Raw genomic sequence first — 23,937 nt, forward strand, 5'->3', positions numbered from 1 at the left:
TTCCATTTCTTTTATAGTATGTGGCAAATTGTTAAAAAGCTGAGCTCCCTCAAAAAGTATATTGTTCTTTCCAAATGTTTTTGTTCGTGGATGACGAACATAAATTTTGTATTTATTCCTTAGACTGTGACTGAAAGTACGCTGTGTTAATGTTATATTAGTATGTATGTGTTTTTTCAGTATTTTTTTTACTAGAATGCATGTCTTGAATGTGAATAATTGTTCAATATTGAAAAGACCAGTTTTTTTATACAACTCTGTAGTTGGTGTAAGGTAGTTGTAACGAAATAGGGCTTTAATAAGTTTATTTTGAACGATTTGTATTTTTTTAATGTTAGTCTTTGTAGTAGATCCCCATATTTCTATCAGGTACTCTAAATGTGGTTTAACAAGGGAATTATATACGATGGGTCTAAATTTGTGTGGAACATAGTTTGATATTTTACGTAAAATACCTGTTAGTGAAGTTAATTTTGATGTTATTTTATTTATATGAGGGCCCCATGTTAATTTATCATCCAATATTAAACCTAAATATTTTTCATAATTCGATCTTTGTAAAATATCATTATTAATGGATAGTGGAATATGATTTGGTATTTTTTTATTCTTTGCACTAAATATCATGTATGATGTTTTTGTGGTATTTATTGTTAATAGATTGTAAGAAAAATATTCATGTAACAAGTCTAAGTCTTTTTGTGCTTGAGCTATGATGTCATGAATTGAATGAGCAAAGTAAAAGATACATGTATCATCTGCGTATAGCGTCAAATCACCTGAGAGATTTAAGTTTGTGATGTTGTTTACATAAATTAAAAAGAGCAATGGTCCTAATATGGATCCTTGAGGAATACCGCATGTTATGGTTCGGGGCTCACTTTTAAAATCAGATATTTTAACGATTTGTTGACGGTTCGTAAGGTAAGAAGCTAAAATACTGAATGCTGACCCGGTGATACCGATGTTTCTTAACTTTTGTAACAATTTAACATGACTAACGGTGTCAAAAGCTTTCTTAAGGTCAATGAAAATGGCTAAAGATATATGTTTTTGGTCAATATTTGTTTTGAGTTTAGTTATTACATCAATAGCTGCAGAGAGTGTATTTGACTGCGACCTAAAACCGTATTGTTCTTTTATTAAAAAATTTTTCCTATCCAAGTAATCATTTAGTCGATTATATATTATTTTTTCAAATATTTTAGATATCACAGGCAGTACTGATATCGGTCTATAATTACTTGGATCAGATTTCGAACCGGATTTGTAAATTGGAGTGACTTTTGCAATTTTAAGGCTATCAGGGAATTTGCCTTGTAGTAAACATTTATTTATACAATTAACTAGATCAGTGACAACTATTCCTTTTATACATTTAAGTGCTTTTGTACTGATTCCGTCAATACCAGTGCTAGTGTTACAATCTAAATTATTTATTATATTTTTGACTTCTTTGTCAGTGCACGGCTGCAGCTGACACAAGACAGTTTCATGGTAATGGTTTTCTTTGTACATTAGAGTGTGAATAACGCCTGAGTGAATTTTTTTTGAAATGTTATTTGCTAATCTAGTACCTATCGTCAAAAAGAAATCATTAAATAACTTACAGATCTCGTTACCATCAGTCACAGCACCCGTTTGTGTATTAAGTTTTGGAAGAACACAGTCACTTTTTTGTTTATTTAAAGCTAGATTGTTAAGTAGATCCCACATTTTCTTCGGTTTCTTTCTACATTGGTTAAAAGCCTTCTGGTAATATTTACTCTTTGATGATCTTATCATTTCATTCACCCGAGTTCTTTCTGTATTAAACAGTTTTTTAATTTCTTCATCATTTTTCTTCTGTTTTACCAATGACCATAAAAGATTGCGTTTGTCTATCATGTTTATAATATCTTTACTTATCCAATCATTCCTCGGTAGGTTTATTGATTTAACTTTTGTTATTTTATTTTTCATAATACACTGCAGTATGAAATTTTCTAAATAGAAGTAGTCGTGTTCTTCATTAATGTATTCAAATTCACAAGCATTTTTCAGGGATCCGCTGTAGTCAATAGCAGTATATTCAACACGTTGGTATGTTGGTGCCTTGCGTTTCAACAATTCAATAAACATTTGTTTGTGGTCGGATAGAGAAGATTCTACTATAGAAAATGTAAATCTGTCGTTATTTAAATCGGTGCATACGTGGTCCAAAATAGTTTTAGTTGTAGAGGTTTCTCTAGTGTTAAATTCTTTTTCAATTTTGTTTAAAATGTCATATCCGACAAGTTCTATTACCTTCTTATAGTTAGTTATATTATTAGTTGTACTTAGTAAATCGAGATTAAAGTCACCAAAGGCAATGGTTCTCTTTCTTCTCTCCAATTGAGAGGTATATATATCTAAAAAGTTACTTACATTACTATTACCAGGTGTCCAAAATAGTTTTAGTTGTAGAGGTTTCTCTAGTGTTAAATTCTTTTTCAATTTTGTTTAAAATGTCATATCCGACAAGTTCTATTACCTTCTTATAGTTAGTTATATTATTAGTTGTACTTAGTAAATCGAGATTAAAGTCACCAAAGGCAATGGTTCTCTTTCTTCTCTCCAATTGAGAGGTATATATATCTAAAAAGTTACTTACATTACTATTACCAGGTGTATAGATTCCACCTACATGTAGTGCATAATTATTCAAAAATACCCACAAGTAGTGATTTCCATTTTCTGTTATTTTTTCTGTTATTTCAAATTGTATCGAGTTATGTATAAATATAGATACTCCGCCTCCTCTACAGGTTTGTCTAAAGTTATAGATATGAGTATAATTTTGTAGTTTAAATAGATTTGCATCTTCCTCCGATCCAATCCATGTTTCAGTAAAAATAATAATATGTATTTTTTTCGTAACAGCTTTTAGAATACATTCGATTTCCTCAAACTTGCCAGCCTTTCGTATGCTTCGTAAGTTGGTATAAAAGAATTTTAAGGAATTAGATATAAATGGTAAATCACTATATTTTTGAATTAAATAGTGAGAAACAAAATGGGCATTTATATCAATCGGTTTTATATTATTGCTGTTTTTAATAGTGTTAGCTAATCGTTTTTTGATTTTATTATTTTAGGTATTCCTTGTATATATTTAATTATAATATCAGTTTCGCCATTATTTTTTCGTTTTTGTAGTTCGTCCGTAAGTTGTTTCATGTACTTTTTTTGAGACGGTGTTTGATCGGAATATATTTTGAATTGCTGGTCTAATTTAGACTTATTACTGAGTATTTTCTTAGGAATATCAGTACCATTAAAAAACACCTTCAAAGGTCTATTTTTGTCTGGTTTGTATTTACCAAGACGCATGGTTTTTATTGGCTTCGGACATTGATCATATATGGAAGTAATAATTTTAAAAGATTCAAGTTCGTCATATTTTCGCCGAGCAGTAAAATTTTTATCACACAATTCACGAATACCCACTATGACAATATTTTTTTCTCGATTACAACGATCTTTGAGTTCTAGGATGAGGTCTTCGTTTACAAGCGACAGCGATTTATTTTTATGTTCATAGTTTGTTGATGGAATGTCCTGTTCAATTTTCGCAATTTTATTTTGTGCCGTAATATTTTCTTTTTTTAGTGTTTCAATTTCTTTTTCTAATGTGTTATATTTTGTAACTAAGTTTTCGGAAGTAGATTTTATACATTTTATTTCTTCTCGCATTCCAGTAATTTCTTGTCGTATAAGGCGTAAAGTTTCGTTTTGTGCGATCGAGAATTCCTTAAGATATTTATTATGTCTTTTCGAAAATCTGACAGGTCATTTTTAATTTCATATTCCAATGAACGCTCTTTGCGTTTTCGTGGATGCATATTGATATGTGTCTCCTCTTTCTACAAATTAGGTGTAGAACCACCAGTGTCGCCGCGTCCGAGATTCCCGCTAGTCGATGCTTCCTTTGTACTCATCCTTAAGTATTAAGTACGTAGCAAGTGCGTGTGAGTGAGCGAGTCGAAAAATTGCAATTGTCTTCTTTACTCCTGCGGGTTGGGGGGCGGGTGCGTATAGCACTGCGCTTACACACAGGATTTAGATGATGAATTTGTTCACACAAATTGATACTTTAATAATATTATTTTGTAAGTGTCACTTTCGTTAAAACAACAACTGCGATTTTATTTAAATATTTTAATCTTTTTAACTAGCACAATGCACACGTCCGCAAGATCCGAGTATTTGTATTGAATACTTTTCCATACTATTACCATATTCTTAAACTAATAAAAACAGTGTAATCACTAATTTGATGAATAGAGTCAATAAGAATCATTTATCAAAGTAACTAACCTGTTAATGTATTGTAAGTCTTCGAATAAAATTTTAGAGTCAGCGAAAAGTTAGAGCAGAAATTTTGCAAGAGCTTTTGGTGCTTGTGACAATATTACGATATGTTATTCATATTATGATATATCTTAAATAAAAGCTTGTTTATGACATTCGGTACTACGTAAGTTCAACTCATTAATAGCTACATGTTGAGGCAAGTCCTCTACATGTCTATTTCAAAATGTATGTTAACCAAGAAGGATACATTAGATATATTGTGTAGGTGTTAGATAAGCTTAACTTGAAATTGTCCGAGATTTTCTGTGTACTACGGAGTTCATTTTATAGAGAGACTAACAAGGTTTACTCTAGAAACCCAAATTCCGAATTTAAACTAGCTTCACTTAGAAATGTCATGATGTGTTTTTAAATTAACGAACTAGAATGAAGTTTTTTTTTTCAGCAAACTCCAAAAACGAAGGAGTTTCTCTATTTGTGACTGTTTTATGATTTATTTTTGCATTGGATATTCAGTAGGTATCAGATATACAAGATGGTCCCATCATAATGTCCTTACTGTTAAACATAGTTAGTTTTTATTCGAAAAGTATAATCAGGCAATTTGATGCCTTTTTTTAAATACTCGGACGATTCAACAAAGTTTTTATAAATTTAAATTTCAATGCGTCAAAGCATAAGATGTCTTCTAATTGGTACGAAAAAGCACATGCCCATTTCTGTCGGTATTGCCGTGCTCTTGTAAATTGGTATATTGTGAAACATTACTCACTTATTATTTTGTTTGCCAATTTACAGAAGCTTTGAAATATAATTATTCCCTTGTGGTTCTAATTATCGCTAAATATAACCCCCAATTTCATACCGAACCTAATGTGATCATATGTTCCGTATTGAGTGAGAGCGACCTGTCCATATTTATTACGACAGTCCTGCTTATAAGCTGTGTTCCGCAATATTTAAAAATGCTTTAAACTTTCCTTTTTCGAAAATTGTATACCACCAGTTACAAAAAATGTAAAAAATCATTTTTAAGAAAAATTATTTAAAAAAAACCTTGTTTTATTGTACGTCTGCGTATACGGCATATGAGCCAGCGTGTGAGTGTGTTCTTCTCTCGATATCCCAGCATGCAACAGTTTCTAAAATCGTCCTAAATTCAACCTAAAATCGTCCCTGTATCTCAAGCAAAACCTGAAATCTATAATACTATAAATAATATAATACTATAATATTCGTATCGTCTCACTCTGAATAAAATAGTAAATATTCGGGTTAACCAAACAACGACAACACAAATCACAGGTTTATTGGGGAACAAACAATTCAGGAAACTCAGAATCATAATTAAATAGTTATATTTGTATACTTATATAAGATTGTATTATGATGTATTGAATAAAAATTAATCTGAGGAGAATTAATCTTGTACAAATTTCTTTCATGTCATTTTCCTCATTTTCAATTACTATACCGAGCTGAGTTCCAGTTAATAGAAAAATTTAATTTCAGACGATGCGGAGTAAACTCCTTTTATGTTTATAATTCATTTTTTGCTCGGCGGTGAAGGAAATTATTGCAAGGTAATTTCTATGTGTCGGATGCAATTCTATCAGATTTCCACCACGAACTCGCATTAGAACAACGCGGAATCAAGCTTAATCTCCAAGGTTTCTTCTCTAATGTAGAGGAACACTAAGCCCAAAATCAAAAATATAAATATTTTTTTTAATTAAAATGAATATTTTTATTACTATTAGCATTTAAAACGGGACATTTACCATGTTTTTTTATTTTTATTTGGTGGAGCTCGATATTTCGACATTATCTACGAATGTCATGTTTTAAAACAAATGTAAAGCTACCACCGGCTCGAAAAGTGAATTCCACCGAGAAGAACCATCAAGAAATGTATGTTAGTAAAGTATAATTATTTTTTATAAATCCTGCCTAGAAAACAATAAATACTAAGTCCACGCTTTACCTTTAATATAATCTTTTTTTAGTATGAAAACAGTTTTAATGTCCATAACGTTACCTCAAAGCAAAATTCCGTAAGAGATAATACTATGATTGTTATTATGAGAACTTGTGAATTCGAGTTTCCTTATCGAGGAAACTTATTCCATAAAGTTTTCATTGCATAAAGATGTTTTGCTAAAGCTATTTGATAACAAGACGATTTTGCAATAATTTGTTTTTGTAATTCGTGAACTGCTAGAACAAACTCAAGGCTCGCTGCTGACGATCGAGAAATGTCAGAAAGTGATATATACGAGTATACTAAACGGACTGTACTTATTATAACATTTATGATGCTAGTAACAATCATCTTAAATATTATGTTAGAAAACGTGAATCTTAATCAATGATTTTGAGTTCATTGAGCACTGAATTTTCATGTGCTCATTATGTTTAGAAATTATCCAGTGCTCGGCCATAAAGTAAAAAATGCAACCTTAAGGCGGATGATAATCTGCCACTTTCACCAAACCGGATTGGAGCAGCGTGGTGGTATAATACCTCTAAACGTATTCTCTAAAAAAGAGAGGAGACCTAAGATCGATTTAGTAATGTTATAAAACGTACAATATTAAAAGATACAAGCAACAAAATAGCGTGTTAGTGTCAGTCACATATTATGACATATTTGTTAAGCCTCAATTTACTTAAATATTTTTTTATTAGTTCGTGACACTTTGACGTAGTATCACTTATAAAAGTGACAAGTAAGCAGCGTCACGTACTACGCGTGTTATAAAACGTTTTTTTGGTTAATTTTGAAACATCACCTTTGCAGAAAATTTAATCCTAATGAAGTGAAATAGTCTGTGCCCTGTTGGCACGAAAACATAAAGAATAAAACGCACTCGAAGTTTTCCTTCAATGGTAAATGCTCAACTAGAATAAGTACATTAAACTTGGGTAGATTATACGTGCCAATAAAAAAAGTACCAAGAATTTGTCTGAATATGTCATTCTATTGAAACACAAATTCAAGGATCCCACTTTTAAACCTTAAATTTTTAAAATTGGAATTCGTGGAAGCTGTTCATATTATTTGTAATTATCTTTCGTTACCTTGTTATTGGTCATTCGAACATAAATATTAGACTGTGAAGCTATATTGATAACAATGAATCCTTATTGAGTTTATATATTATTTTAACAAGTTCAATATAATTAAGGATAACGGAAATATTATTTTCTACAGGTTTTCGATTATGATTGGGGCTTGCAAGATGACTTCATGGGCTCCTGCCACCTGGACCTCACAGCGCTGGAGCTGGGACGGTCTCAAGACCTGGTGCTATGTTTGCGAGATCCAAACAAACCTGTCCAGGATTTGGGTGAAATCGTCCTCAACGTGACGCTGTACCCCAAATCACAGGAAGATAAAGAAGCGGTAAGTACCGTAGAATATTTCGTTTCAGGTTATATAGATATAAACACTTATTATAATATTATTATTATATTGTCTTTTTGGTTTTGTCTTTTTAAAGTCGCAGACTCTCAGGTCTTCGGTACAAAACTCAGGTCGGGCCAATTAAAAAGTTACCGGTTAGGCCCAGAGTCTCAAAGTTGGAAGCATGTAAAGCCTGTGGTCCTGCCGCATGTGAGATTTGACGTATTTTGAGAGTACGACATTAAAGAGTGTGCACAATGTAGTCACTATAATGTCTTGTGTAGTTGAATAAACTATCTTGAGGAAGGCCACCGTGTCCGATATCGGTTAGGTTCATCTTCGTCGTGATTTTGAGGGAGAACATATATCTTCTCTCGTCTTTATTATTAAAAACCTACTTCCACATTTATTTTTTCAATGTAAACAAATATTCAAAGTTATGATCGCGCAGAAAAATCAATGTCATTTATAAGTCTAACTATTTCTAAGTCAATATTTTTAAGGGTAATTTTTATGTAACAGAGCTATTTGTAAGGTGCCAATAAATTCTACTTAAAAAGTCGGAAGGAATAGCATCTTAAAATATTTAAAATTTGAGTAAAGATTAAATTTTCACTTTTGCGATCAAAAAATGTTTTCATTTATAATGTATGTATATATATGTTTTATAATGTTAACTTGTAATATTTAATATATAACATAAAACCTTAACTTTGGTTTCATGTGAATGAATACCTCTTGCAACTAAAATGCAGATATTATTTTATTTGGTAGTTAAAAAATATGCTTTTGTTATTACACCTTTTGAAAAATCCTGTAATGTTACCGTTTGATAAGCTCAATACGATACGACGTAGATTTTTGAGTTGAACATTTTTTTATTAATTTGAATTTGAAGCAAACGTTGTCAAGTATTTAATTGTAAGGTTACTTTAAAAAAAAAACCAAAATGTCACACAATTTTAACATTGCTTAACAAAAAAAATTAACAGTTTTAAAACATTTTCATCAGCGTCAGCATTGGAAACATTCAACGAATCGTTACAAAAGCTAACACATGTTAGCAAGTGTTACAGTGTTAGGTAATGTGCAATTATATTTCAAAACATTTTATAATTTCGGCGGTTCATAATTTACTTGGTTCTAAATTACAAATTACAATTCCGTTTCACTCCACTAACAGCAGCACACACTTGCCAAATATAAACCTAACTAATAAGCTAACATTAAATTACGATAATAAGACTGCCCTTAGGTTATAATGTTACGGGTAAAATATAATTATAAACCCTTACTGTTCCTCGCTCCTATATTTACACTAAGACTGAAAAACTGATATTTTATATATATAATATAAAAATAATAAGGATTTTAGGATTTACTTTATTTTGTTGTTGTCATACACAGTAACAAAATGCGTACTGTAAGATAACGTACGTAATAGTAAGATATTTTTTTGTTGACGCTACTGTAAGATCTACAAAATAATATTGTCGAAATGACAATTTACTGAGCGTATATCCAATTAATAATATTTGTATAATGTAAAACCCTGGTGATTTTTTTCTATAATATTTTATTATAATAAAAAACGTTTGTGTTATGTTTTAGTGGTATAGATTATTATGAAAATGTTTTAATACCATTTTTATTAAATTGCTTTGGGGGACGCACAAATGGGCCTGATACTGATGGTCAATGATCACCAGAGCCCGTAAAGCTTAGTGTGGTAAGAAATGTTAAACATTAATTTTATCGTCAATGCGCCACCGACCTTGGGAACTCACTTGTTACGTCACTTGTGCCTGTAATTACACTAGCTCAATCACCCTTCAAATCGGTGCACAACAATACTAAGTATTGCTGAATGGCAGTGGAATATCTGAAGAATGGTACCAAGACGGGCTTACACAATACCCTGCCATCAAGTGTTGTTATTACTTTGCTCCTCAATTTCATTTATGACCAAAATATAGCGTCGTAAAGACACAAGTACTAAGTTATTTTATTACCTTTAAATGCTAAATAACTTATTAATAATTTAAAAAAATCTACTAATTAGATTATGTTAATCATAATTTAAACAGTTTTCTTTGTAAATAAATGAAACAACCAAATTATAAAATAAGCAACCAATTTTATATTTAAGTACTTTAGACCTCATTGGGTTCTTCTAAATTGGTGAATTTTAAGTCGTTATGTTTTTATTTTTATAATAATCTGTAAACTCGACTTAAGAGCCTTTCTAGACAACGCCACTCCAACCAACATAAACATTGTTATTACTTTAAAAGTAACTCCTCAGATTTATTTATTGCTCATATCTTAATATACTAATATATAATAAATTAAATGAAAATATACCTCAAGTAGACTGTTACAAACCTCACCAGAAGAGAAGAGTAACTACTGTGTTCCTTGCCGATTCTTTTTCGTGGAATGTATAGATTTATAGGACCGATGGTAACTTTATTTTTTTAATATTGATAAGACCTAGTTGATGTATTTAAGAATATCTGTTCTTAAAACAACAGGCTCAAATACACTTTCCCCGTTAATACACAATTCATAATTCTCTGTGTGTTGTCACCTGTCACATAGAGGAATGGCGTACGATCTTTTAATAAATTCTGAAAATGAAATTGGTCTCTTTATATCTTCATCCAAAATTTTTCACAGTTAAAAGTTGTATTATTCATGAATTCTTAGTATATTTTATTGAGACTGTTTGAATTGTCTTTTGTTATGAAACAAAATCGCATACTCGAACGGGCAAATGAGCTACCTGATGGTAAGTGGTCACTACTGCTTACTGCTCACCTCCAATGCGCCACCAACCTTGGAAACTGAGCGATTTTGCCACTTGTGCTTGTAGTTTCACTGGCTAACTCAACCTTTAAGCCGAAACAACAATACAAAGTGCTGCTGTTTGACGGCAGAATATATGAGGAGTGGGTGGAATCTACCCAGTTGAGCTCGAAGAAATTCTTTCCACCAAGTGTTATCTATTAACTGATCCAATGTTCATAATGATCGCCATGTTGAATTCGTCAATACCGGAATAGCTTACGAGGCGACTAGCAATGTAGAAAGTCGCAGATTCGATCCTGACCCTTTGGACTTTGTCCTCCTCATTCTTGAAGCTTAAGCGAAGGAGTAAAAATAAATTAGTGATTCTTAAAAAGAGTCTTTACTACTATAATTTAAAAAAAAAATCAATACATAGCTGTGGTGTGTTTTTTACAAAAAAAAAACAATTCCACATAATATAAATAGAACGTATTGAAGATAACGAAGGAAACAAAACACAAAGAAGTCTACATAGGTTGCGGAACTGAGAAGTTTGGACGTGGATTGTTTGAAAGACATTTGTTACGACGAACTTAATCCTTGACAAATACCGAACAACTAGTCCAAGACAAATAGTTATTTTCATCAAGACATACATAAAGGGATCTTGGGTCAGTTGAATTAAACACTGTAATAACTTTTTTTAATTGTAATATATTGTTACACTTTATGTGAGCTGTGTCCTCATTCAATACTCAAACCACAGTGCCTGCCGTCATATCCACCTTTTTTGGACGATGACAAAGTAGTCGCTGTGATTGGCCAATGCCTCTGATTGGCTATCGTAGATTTAGTCAAATTAACAACTATTAATCGCAATTAATTGATCGGAAAAAAAACAACCTAAGTTTTAATAATATTTTAACAAACACATCTATCAAAACCTTACATAAATACATGTATATTCCTAAAACTATAGTGGGTATCTTGAAATCTCACAATATTCTTGCTACTCAGCACTTTCTCACGATTTATCGTTTGTGGTATTTGTTAAAGTGCAGAGCTAAAATATTTTACGTAAATATAATGCGACGTTTTATATGTGTATGTTATACAAAGTAAAAAAATAGGTAAATAAAAGTAAGTAAATTGTTTTAAATCATTCAAGAAATGTTATATTTGAAAAGCTGAAATGAATTTCCAGAGTTCAATGATAATTGAGTTGAAGTTTCTTTATATTACGATAATATATAGTTTATTTTTTTTTTATTGGTTACTAGTTTCCGCCTGTGTGTGAGAGTAGGTGACAGGTACCCTATATCCAGTACCCCCTGACAATTTGTATGAAATTTTATGATTGTACTTAAATCGAATCAAAATACTCTTTATTGTACACCAGTAAACATAAATTTGAATCACATTTAAGAAAGATACACAAGAGGCGGCCTTATCGCTAAGCAGCGATCTCTTCCAGGCAACCTTAGGGTAGAGGAAAGAAACAGATATAGAAAGAGGTAGGGGTGTCCAAGGCAGATATAAACATAATATATGAATACATTACAGTTAAATAATAATATATTACTTATGTACTTAATACCCGATAGCGTAACAAATAAACAGTCTCACTGTAACAGATAAGAAGAAGAAGTTACACTACATTGAACATTTCAACTATTCCTCGTAAACACTCTCGCTCAAAGAAATGTACCCTCCAGAGCGATAACAGCAGTACAGTGTTGCAAATTGGCGGTAGAATATATAATGATCCAAGCTAAGCTCACCCAGTTGTTGGAACATTGGAATAGAGGAATGCGAGTACAAATCAAGGCATTGAATTTTTCGATGCTTGTACTCGTATATGAATAAATAATCGGCGATGAAGAAAAATTTCGTAACGAAACTTACACGTTGAAGGTCTTAGGAAAAAAATCGTATATAACCTTACACGTATCATGGTTTGTTGAGCTGCCCTTTTCCCTTCCCTTACGTCACTTAGTTAATGTTTTTTTATGTTCTGGCAGGTTTTATTAAGACGGTCTTTTTTTCATAACATATTAAGTAATCAAACGTTTACGATACCACCATTATTTTATGAGCAACGTGAGACTGTCCAAGGTAACGTCCGAGCGTTTGTTGATCATAAATAAAAACTTTAACCGCGAACTTTATCTAGTATTTTTTCGTTATTCATTTTGAGCTGTTCACTAAGTTTTGAGTTGAACTCGCTAAATTAAAATTTTCAAGAAGTATATATATTTTAAACCAAACTCCTTTCTTACCAGATAATGCTATAAAGTAGAACTTAACTTTTTAAATTTAAAGTTTCCTCTAAAGGGAAACTCAAGGATCCAAGATAATGAAAGTATGTACTATATACGTACTGTTTATCTCTTATGAATCTAGCTTATGTCGGCGGCTTTGTTTGTATGGATGGTAGTTAATATCTCTGCTCTACGAATACTTCCATTTCCCAAGGAAAACCATGCCTAATATATGTTGCCATGAGATATTAGGTGGGTATATGTTATCTAGAGTTTCAAGTGATACCTCCTCTGAAAACTAATCTTATTCGATATTTATATAATATTACTTTTTAATTAGTATAATTGTATTTATTTCTCGTCCAAATAAATTTGCGAGGAACTGTTAGTAAAACATTTAAATTGTGAAGAAAATCGTAGCTTTGGACAATAAAAGAGAGCTCAAATAAAAATCGTTGAGTTATAAAATGTATTATCAGTTTCTTAATATGATCATTTTGTTTTGTAGTTTAATTAATTTGGGCAATGCTATGAGTATGAAATTGAAAGGTCGGTTTTAATGATTTAATAATAGATTGAAACTTAATAGCAAGAAATATGTCTCAGCTGTTTTACACAAAATTTCGTATCTATGCAGTTGATCTTTGAGGAGTTCCATCGTCTAGCACCAATGGATGTAGAGCTAGGGGCCATTATAGAATTAACCTTAGCTTAACCGTAACTGACGACTAATTCAACTTATTTATATCAGTTACCAAACGATCCGATATATATTTAAATCTAACTTTGAACCGCAATTGGATCGTTGCGTTTGTAGAATATATAGATACCTAGTCAAAAAAAGACAAACTGCCAAACTGTTAGTTAAACTGGGGTCCAGGTCATATTTTCAATACTTACATCATTGTCATCGAAACTGAACCAAATTGTAAAATTTAAACTCTCTAGGACATCAGAAAGTGATAGAACCACTTAAAAACACTGATATTACTGGCAAGATTTTGTCTGAGCAAACTGACACACATACAATAAAACATACATACATATAATAAAATCTTGTAAATAAATATCACAGTTCTTATAAGAAAATATTTTATTTTCATTATGGTTTGCGATGACTTTACGTTTTCCGTTTAGATAGGGTGTGGTTAAGCTTAGGGCGGTGGTCTGTGTCATATGAAATGACAGGCAATTCAGCAAAATATTTCATAAATATCATCACTTTTTTTATTATAGCAATCCCTCTCCTCGGCGAAATTTTCAATAGGAAGGAATAGGATAGATGATTATTTTCATTTTCCTTATTTTTGTCACATGTCATTGTTAGATTATGTCATTTGATTTATGTAAAACCCGTTAATGTCACACTACTAAAGAAATGCCTCCTCTGCTGCTCAGCACATTTTTGGAGATAGATAGATAAAGTGTTGGTGTATTAAATATGGCAAAATTTTATTTAAAATACTGGAACTCTTTGATTGATATCCAATCATCGAATCCATCACTGGGTCATTTCAGTAATTGGTATAAATAACATATTCACCTAATCCAGGCTACAGAAGAATAAAAGGCAATCTCAATTTAAATTTCGTTGAAAAATATTAATATAAGTAACTTATATTAATTCAGGTCTTATGATTGGGCAATGGATAAAACTAAAGAGTTTTGAAAAGCGTTTTGTTGAAAATATTCAGCTTCAATGATCCCGTATAAGTATGAAAGTCTACAATAAATTTAATCTAATTCAAACAATAGTTACTGCTATTATAAAAATAAGAAATATAACATTGAAAGAATTGTTTAAAAGACGGAATAATTTGTGAATTAAGTATTAAGAAATTCTGTAGGAGGTAATGTTATTTGGATGAAAAATATACTGATCAAAAATTGTAACAAAACGGATACCGCAATATCAAAATAAAGACGTCAGAAAGAGAGATGAGAAGAGAGATATTTAGAGACTAAATATGGAAGAGATCGGAAGGGAAAGAGATAGGAGAAATGTAAAAAATAAATAACAAAAATAATGGAAAAACCGGCTGAAGATTTACGATTACAATAAAAAATATACATGATTAAATAAAAAATAAAAGTTAAAACATTACCTTAAACGGATATCCTCTGTCGAAGACATACCTAACACAATACCCGTATGGCTAATGCAAATATTTGACATTAGTGGGAATCGTTAAAGCAAACATTAACGCTATCAGTCGCCGTGATTACTTCACTAATGAGTTATCAAGGATTATTTATATATCACTTCATTAAAATGAAAATAAACAAAACACAAAAAAATGGAAAGACTTTTTCCCTTATTGAGGCATGCTTATCCATAGTCTTTTCCAAATGGAAAAAATAATTAAACCGATAAATAAGGAAACGATAGATACAGTCTTATAAAATCTAAATGAACTTTATGAAAATCGTGATATGCTCAGTTTTATTGATTTAAAATATACTAAAGGCACGACAAAAATACTATACATTTTCCCTCCCATATTATCAGATCTGATTATAAGAGTGAAGATATAGAGGTGCACCTGTCACGAGGACTTTATGTCCTTCGTAAGTAGTCCCCACTGAGAATGTACGCCGTGGCTTTTTTTTTATGTAGGTGGATAAGCAAATGGGTCAGCTGATGGTAAGTGGTTACCTGGAATTATACTGGCTCACTTATCCTTCAAACCGAAACACATAAAGATTAAGTATTTTTGTTTGGCGGTAGAATATCTGATGAGGAAATAATCTTAATTGAATGAATAATTTTTAAAACAATAACCAAATGTTCGAGTTTATATGTATAGTATTAGTATACAGGAAAGTAGTACAAACATGTGATATATACGAGTACTAAGATAGTCGATGCTAAGTATTCAGAGGACGGTTGTTCACGAGGGAATTTCCTGCGGTTTCAAGGCGAGGCCCCGTTATCGGTAAATGGAATTACGCTATTTGTTATAATATTGGGATTCAGGTTTAACAGGATATTGGCTTTTATTCAATAGGTCGTCAGTGAGTAATATGTTTACTAGCAGAGGAGAACTGATCTGTTAAGTACTGTCATTGGCTATAAACCCCACTCCAAATATTAATAAGATCGGTGTAAAAGAGAACCATTGCTCGTCTGTTGCTTCTACAAAATAATAACGACACAAAAGATACACTGATTAGACGATGATAAAAAATAGAACGGTTAAGGAACGAATTGGAATAACAGTTTTGTAAAATTTTGTAACGAATAATCAATAATAATTAAACAAATTTATCATTTATAACATTTTATTTGGAACCTCAAAAATACGATATAAATATTCAAAGATATCATGTCTCACTTTTACTATCTAGATAATATATTGAATTGAATTATTTCAATTTGCATATACAATGCCTGTTTATTTAAAATTGAATGTATAACATTTAAGACAATTTAAGATATTAGTAATATAGTAATAGTACAACATTACAATTATTGTTGTTTAGTGGTATACCCAAACGGAAATGCACTAAGCTAAGTAAAATGTAATGATAGTTATTATTTAATTACCATGATTGATTGAATAATTCTTGCGGTTAAATCCTGTATATGCCTCGTTGGTCTAGTCTTTATATAAGAACCCAAACTTCCAAACCCGAGCGTACAAACTCCAGGTTAAGGCGTTAAAAAGTTATCGTCTTATTTTGTCAAAAAAATCTCAGTAACACCCCGAAATCTGAAAGTCGAAATTACGCTCTCGTGCCTCGGAGAGCACGTAAAGCCGTTGGTCCTGCGACTCTTGTGTCTGAGCTCTTTGTGGTCCCATCGGAGTATGACAGTGTCGGAATAGAGAGTGTAACTGTGTTTGCACTCACACTTGTCCACTATAATATGTCCTGCGTAGTTGGTTGGTCTCCCATGAGATTGTCTGCCGTGACCTAAATCGGCCGGACAACAACATCATTACGATATACGTATCTAATGAATAAAAGCATGGTTACACTAGCTGTTCCCCGCGATCTTGTATGCGGCAAATTTATTTCTCCCGTGAAATACGGCAAATGTAAATCCACATGGGCATATTGCCCCTTATCCAGTTTCGAAGCAACCTGTCGAATTTCATTACGATGGTACTGTGGTTTATTCGAGGTAACGAACGAACGAGCAGTTAGAATTTTGCTTTAATAATATTGACATAAAATAACTGCACATTAGTTACAGTAAGACCTAAGTTTATACAAAACGGAAATGAAAATAGTTTCTGCACAAATCAGGGCCGTGTGGGATGGTTGCAAGAATGCTAGCGGCATTTTCACCTCGCAATATTGATCCTCTGAGTTGAAAATGAAGCAGCTCTCCTGTGACCAGTTAAAACAATTAAACGATAGGATACATTTTTAATAAAGGTTTTAATAAGTAGACTATATTTTTAGATGATTCTGCTAAATACTAGATTATTTATTAGGTTACTAGCTGAACCTGCGGCTTTAGCCACTCGAAATTTATAAAACTTGACCTTTCAGCACACAAACCGTCATCCTCAAATTTACCGCCTCGTGGGGTGAACTAAAAAAGTCCTATATCCTTTCCCGGGATCGAACTATCTCCATACTAAATTAGTGTAGCGCTTTAAACCTGAAGAGGTAACAGCAAAATTCGCGACTTTAATTTGTAATATGCATAATATACAAATGTAATTAACGAATATTTGTAATGAGTGTGCGTTAATATGAAATCTATAAACAACTTCGCCAAATATTTTCCGCATAAATATAGCAATGGCCGCGTGGTATGTCCTACACTCAACCATAAATCCGAGTGCATTCAACTTTTATTTTAATTTCAATAGAGTAGTGTAACCATAGAGAAAATATTTAGAGACAATCGAAAAACCATAACATAAAATATCGATACAAAACCAATCAATCCATAAGTGAATTGCTCTCATTTATTTTATGACAATTTATACATATAAAAATAAATCAATTTAAATAATTATGTCTTATTTTGTCATTTTTGTTTTAATATTTTAAAGAATGGAACGCCATGTCTCCTATTCTATTAAAAATATTAAAATAACGAATAAAAAAAATCGATAAATAACCGCGTAATCGGATCCAATGAATTTAAACTATACAAATTATTTGAACTCGACGTCCATACCGTGGCATTGAAATTGTTGCCTTTATTAAAACTTTATTGTTACTGCTTTGAGTGACAAGGCCAAGTCCTTGAATGGGGTAAGCAATCTCTTGTGCCCAAAACATACAAAACTCGTCCAGATATAACTTTATACAAAATATGGTGGTAGTAATCACGACTTAGATTGTTGTTTGTTAAATAAAAATATCTGTTTAGCAAATTATTCGGATCTTTGTTCACAATATAAAACATACTGTCTTAATAATTTCGTAACTTAATGATTAGTTAGAACTTTTCTTAACTTAGCAATATGTAAGTGCTTTCAAATTACATTTTTTTTTTTCAACATATAAAATGATAGAAAAATAATCTGTACTATTAATTACGAATTTAACGAAAACCAATATATAAATATTGGAGCTATTTTAGCGTGCTCTATAACTAATATAATCTGTACAATACCATATAATCAAACAATCTATCTACGAGTGCCAACACCAAATATGGTCTAAACGTTTTTAGTGTCTATTCTTTGTTGATATTTTTTTTAGATAAATGGAACAATGGCGATAATAATTTATGATTGAACAGGCCCAGGGATTCAAGGGTAAGCCCCCCAGCTAAGTGAAAAATAGACGATAATGCGAAAGAATCCATCATTCTATTAAATTAAACAGATCGTATGGTTTGCAGCCCTGCGAATCCTGCAATTAATCAAAGCAATTCAATTAATTTAATTCAAGTCTAATTAATTTACTTCAGGTGTGTGTGCCCAGGGCCCCCTAAACTCACGGTCCGGATCTGCGTCGAAGTAAAACCTACACAGATATTTGGTAACAAAACCGGGCCTTTAAATTAATTCTTAATAATAGTCGCGGTCTTTGCCCACTAGTAAAATATTTACGGGCTATTTATTACTGTATAGCCTATGACATAAAAACTAATCTTAATAATAAATAAGCAAATATAGACAAGTATTAAAACTTTAACCTTACGTATTTTAATAAATTAACACTTACGATAATGTTTATGTAAATCATTCGATCGTTTTCAAAGTCAAATATTAATTGTAATATACTTACATTAAGTATATTTCGCTTAAGTAATATCCAAAAGAAATACAGAAATAATTCCTCTAAATCATTTGTCAATAATTTACTAAAACATCGTGTTATACACAAATAATGTTGCCTTACGAAGTTCTAATCTCTGAGTATACAATTCTCTGTGCAATATTATTACACCATACGGATAAGTACGCTGTAGTCTGTACTGTACGGCAACTGGCAAGAACAGTCACGGTTAGTGCACGGCCGCGTGAGCGCGCGTCGCAAATTATAAGTACGTAACCTAAATTCGCGTAAAACAAATAAATAAACCGTTGAATGATGGAAACAGTTCGATTCCCAAAATCGCGTTTTTCGACGAATTTCATCGAAATAATTCTCGTGTAGTGATGGTTATAGTGTTCAAAAAAGGTTTTGTGTTGTGTTGTGATCTCTTTGGATTGATTTCAGTATAACTGGTTCTTGCAATGGTATTTTGGTTTGTTTTATTCTTTTTATGCAACAATCGAAAAAAATTTTAGGTTGTTTTTTTTTAAATATTGACAGAGGTTTATGTCATACAGTATAATTGGAATTGTGTTTAATTTATAATTATATTATCATATTCAAAACCTTTATTCATTATTGTGGAGCGTAGTTTAAAGACGCAAAAACTGTTTATATAAAATAAATAAATGCTAAAACAAATAAGTAGGTATACAAAATAAACATCAGCTGATAATGAAGTGGCAGAATTATTAATAATGTTTATGAGAATTATTTCATTTGTAATAGAAATTTATTTAAAACTTTATATATTTTTAAAAACAATTTCAAAAAGTTACGTGATGGATTAGCGTATTACGTACATATGTATTGTGCTAAATGTAACCTGCGGCTTTACTCATTATGATTTATTTGTATTAAAATAATAATTACGGGTGTAAGAGATTATTGAAAAAAAGTATTTTTATTAGTATTTTTTGAATCGGTTTGAAATTTAGCTTATATCGAGAACCGGCAATATAATTTATTGATTTTCGCTTTTCCTCAATCATATAAATAAATGTTATAATCATATATATAATGTGAACAATATCCTGTATGCAAATAAACGAATACGAAGTACTTCTCAACACAAGCTTTAAATTAATAAGTAAAACATACAATTAACTATATATCATAAGTCTATTTACGTTTAATTCTGAGCATTTAAAGGTATATATATATACATATATATATCATAAAGTTATTTATGTATGATGTTGAATGTTTAGGTACCTATTATCGTGATGGGTTTCATTTGTACAACTATTTTATTATTATAACAAGTTTCGCGTCGTGATTTCCTACGGGTGAACTGCGGGTCTTTGTTTTTTATTAAATAAAAAAGGCCTGGTACTCGATCATAGCGCTACCTACCGTGTCCAATGTAAGCCATCGAGAGACCCACTCAAAACACATATTTATTTATCAATATCGATTACGATCTTAAAGATTACTTCAATGACATACACACAGAATAATTATACATATAACTATGTATAGAGGGTTTTTTTAGTATTAGTAGGCGGACGGGCAAATGGGCCACCTGATGACATCGCCAATGCGCCACCAACCTTGGGATCTAAGATTTTATGTTTCTTGTCCATGGGCGGTGGTAGTCACTTTCCATCAGGTGAGCCTCCTGCTCGTTTACCACCTTTTGACATAAAAAAAAGTAGAATATTTGAGGTACCTAGCCAGACGGGCTTGCACAAAACCCAAAATAAAAATACTCGAACAAACAAAACGGGAAACAGAGGTCACCTTGAGGTATTCGTCCTAAGGTCAACTCGGCTCACATAAGAGGCGATAGTTCGGTAACCGTTCTATTATTAATGCAATAACAGAGCTGCTATATTTCTTCTAATCCTGCCTGGGCCTGTTCGTACCTATAATTTTTTATAGACAAACGTATACAAGACTAGTAGAAATCACTTGTAAACAATTCATATGTAAGTACTTTCAATCCAAGCTTCGCTTTATATCAGGATTGAGCCCCGTAACGACACTATCGGATATGCGCAATAAAAAACTATTCGAAACCGTACCCGAATCCGATAAAAAAATGTTTATATTAAGGCCGACAACGCATCTGCAAGCCTCGATGTCCGTGGGTTTTGGTAGTCACATTCCATCAGGAGAGCCTCCTGCCCATTTGATACCTATGACACATAAAAAAAGGCTACAAATAAAGTCGAACATTGTAATTTTTTCTTTTACAATTTTAAAATAATCTAATATTCTTAAGTGAAACCAACGAAAATAATTTCGTTTCCGTAACCGTAAAGTATTATTCATCGTATCCATACCCAGATCCGAAGTCCACATCCATAATAAACAAGCAAGTGTACCTACCAAATATACAGATAAATACAACAACATAAAAGACATACATATAAAGAAATTTAGTCAAAATCAATAGCCATTCCAATTCTGGAAGACTTAAATATAGAATGAAAAATATACTACAAATTAAACTGAACAGATATAAATCTGCAAATTTGGTGGTATATGTATATATTTATATAAAAGTAAGCTCCGTCCAATACATTTTTATTGTTCGAAGGACGCTAGCAATGTTAATTCTTAGAATTGCTAACTCAAAGCGTCATCTCTAGCGTCACGAGAAGTTCGGACCTGTTACTTCGAAGGTCTATTATTATTTCTGATAATGGTATTTTTATCTTAGTTAATTTATTCAATGTAAATATATATTCAATGTAAATTCAAAAGATGACTTAAAAAAAAGCTAAAATCACAGATTGCTTTATTTTAAGGCAAAAACTTTTAAAGGAGTTTGTTAAACTTTGTTCTTAAAAAGAAAAGCAGTAATTCGATATTTAAACGTTTCGTTGCAAATATTGACGATTACTTTAATGGATGTTCTTTGTTTTCAATGAGCGATGAATTCATTTGAAATGGTATCGAATTATAATGGATGTAAAACAGTTTCTAAACTTCTGTTTTTGGCGCGAAAACTGTCAATTATTAGATTGAATAAAACGAAAGAGTTTTAGTTGCTGCTAATATATCATAGGCAGTTTAATTTAAAAAAAAAAGTATGTTTATTTTACACAATTCACGCATTGATTTAATACACAATTCTAAACTTTAAACGTTCGTTTTATATAATAATTTAATAGTTGACTGTTGACTGTTAGGGAATTTCTTTGTCAAGATCCAATCTAGGTTGTTGAATTAAGTCATTTGACGTACAAATTAATTGTCGTCGGAATTGAACCAACACGTTAACCAACTTCATGTTTCTAATTCACCTTATAAGATTTAACCTTAACGAACAAACACTGCTAGTTAGTTAAAAGCTTGTTATAAAAATTATAGCAAATCATTGAGTGTTTATAATACTTACTATTTTTTTTTATTATAAACAATTATGATTTTAAATCTTTCTCATGTATTTTATAAGCTAATGTACTTGTGATATTATATTATAAATGTTTTATTACCTTACCTTACCTTAATGTATTTGATTCAAAGTTTCGTCTTTCGTCGACAATTTTAAATACAATCATTTAAAAATAGATTGTATATAGTACATGTATTATGTAGACAGTACACCGTAATAAATTTCGTTACATTTCGGTACTCCGTTTTCACAATTTCCCACTCCAGCGACCGCTTAAGAGTGATTGCTCAAAGCTAGCATTCAGAGCTAAATCTTATTGAACACGAGGAAATTCTGAAGTAACGATATTTGATTTAATTTAATCCAATTCATAATTTGTCTTTTATAATCTGTATCCCTAAATTCAGTGGGACCCCGCATCGTAAGCGAATTTAGGTAGGTCAGGCAATTTGTTCCAGATTTGTTCAACCCAATTCAAATTAAATCTGAATTTGTTCCGTGGAAATAAATACTTTTGAAGTCGAACCCCATCCAGCGGGTTATGTTATTGAGCTCCACATTTATTAATTTCAAGCTTTAATTCCGTTTTCCGGCAGTAGTTCATATATACCTACAGGTAGCAATTAAATAAAAGGTTTTAGAAACCGTAATACAAAAATTAAATTGATGATTTTTTTTTAAGCTCATAAGGTCAAAGTAAACCCTTAGAATCGAGAATTGACCCAACTGACTACCTGTATGACTCCATAAGATTTTGTTTAGCTTGGAATTATATTACTCATGCAAGTCCAGTCCAAACTAGGATTAAATTATTTGTAGCCGTGTAATGGTCTGACGTCATTTCACCACATTTGCCTTTGTAATCCAGTTAACTGCAATTTTGTGCGAAAACGGAATTCTATCGAATGAAACATTTTATAAAATTTACGATGAGTAATCTTGCGGGAACCCATTTAAAAGAAAATGTTCATATTATAAACGTATTTAAAGTCCTCTCAAAATAATGTATTACTTCTTATATTGGCTTCGTAATATTTTTTTTATAAAAAAAGGTGGGTAGGTTTATTTGAAAATGAGCTACTTGTTGATAAATGGTCATTACTGTTTATAGACATTGGCGCCGAGAGAAATATTAACCATTCCTTACATTACCAATACGACACTCGCCTTGAGAACTAAAATATTATGTCCTCTATGTTTATAGTAACAGGCACACTCACCCTTCAAACCGGAACAAAATAATACTAAGTAATTACTCTTTGGCAGTTGAATTTATGATGAATACCTAGCTAGTATTAGCAGCCCGTAAATATCCCACTGCTGGGATAAAGGCCTCCTCTCCCTTTGAGGAGAAGGTTTGGAGCATATTCCACCACGCTGCTCCAATGCGGGTTGGAGGAACACATGTGGCAGAATTTCGTTGAAATTAGACGCATGCAGGTTTCCTCACGATGTTTTCCTTCACCGCCGAGCACGAGATGAATTATAAACACAAATTAAGCACATGAAAATTCAGTGGTGCCTGCTTGGACTTGAACCCGATATAAGATAATATAGGTTAAGATGCA

At 31.6% G+C, this 23,937-nt stretch overlaps 1 protein-coding gene across 7 annotated transcripts in view; it reads left to right on the forward strand.

Moving 5' to 3' along the window:
- LOC125072829 (multiple C2 and transmembrane domain-containing protein) overlaps positions 1 to 23,937 on the forward strand; it is a 63,967-nt gene that overhangs the window by 11,085 nt on the left and 28,945 nt on the right. For 3 of the 7 annotated variants that reach the window (XM_047683536.1, XM_047683537.1, XM_047683541.1), the window contains exon 5: positions 7,550 to 7,741. In XM_047683536.1, coding sequence (XP_047539492.1) covers positions 7,550 to 7,741 — 192 coding nt within the window. Of the gene's footprint in view, positions 1 to 7,549; positions 7,742 to 19,222; positions 19,457 to 23,937 lie in introns of those variants that run through there. The other 4 variants (XM_047683538.1, XM_047683534.1, XM_047683539.1 and 1 more) reach the window with 3 other exon arrangements.

The sequence above is a fragment of the Vanessa atalanta genome, chromosome 22, assembly GCF_905147765.1.
Source record: "Vanessa atalanta chromosome 22, ilVanAtal1.2, whole genome shotgun sequence".
Classification (NCBI taxonomy): domain Eukaryota; kingdom Metazoa; phylum Arthropoda; class Insecta; order Lepidoptera; family Nymphalidae; genus Vanessa; species Vanessa atalanta.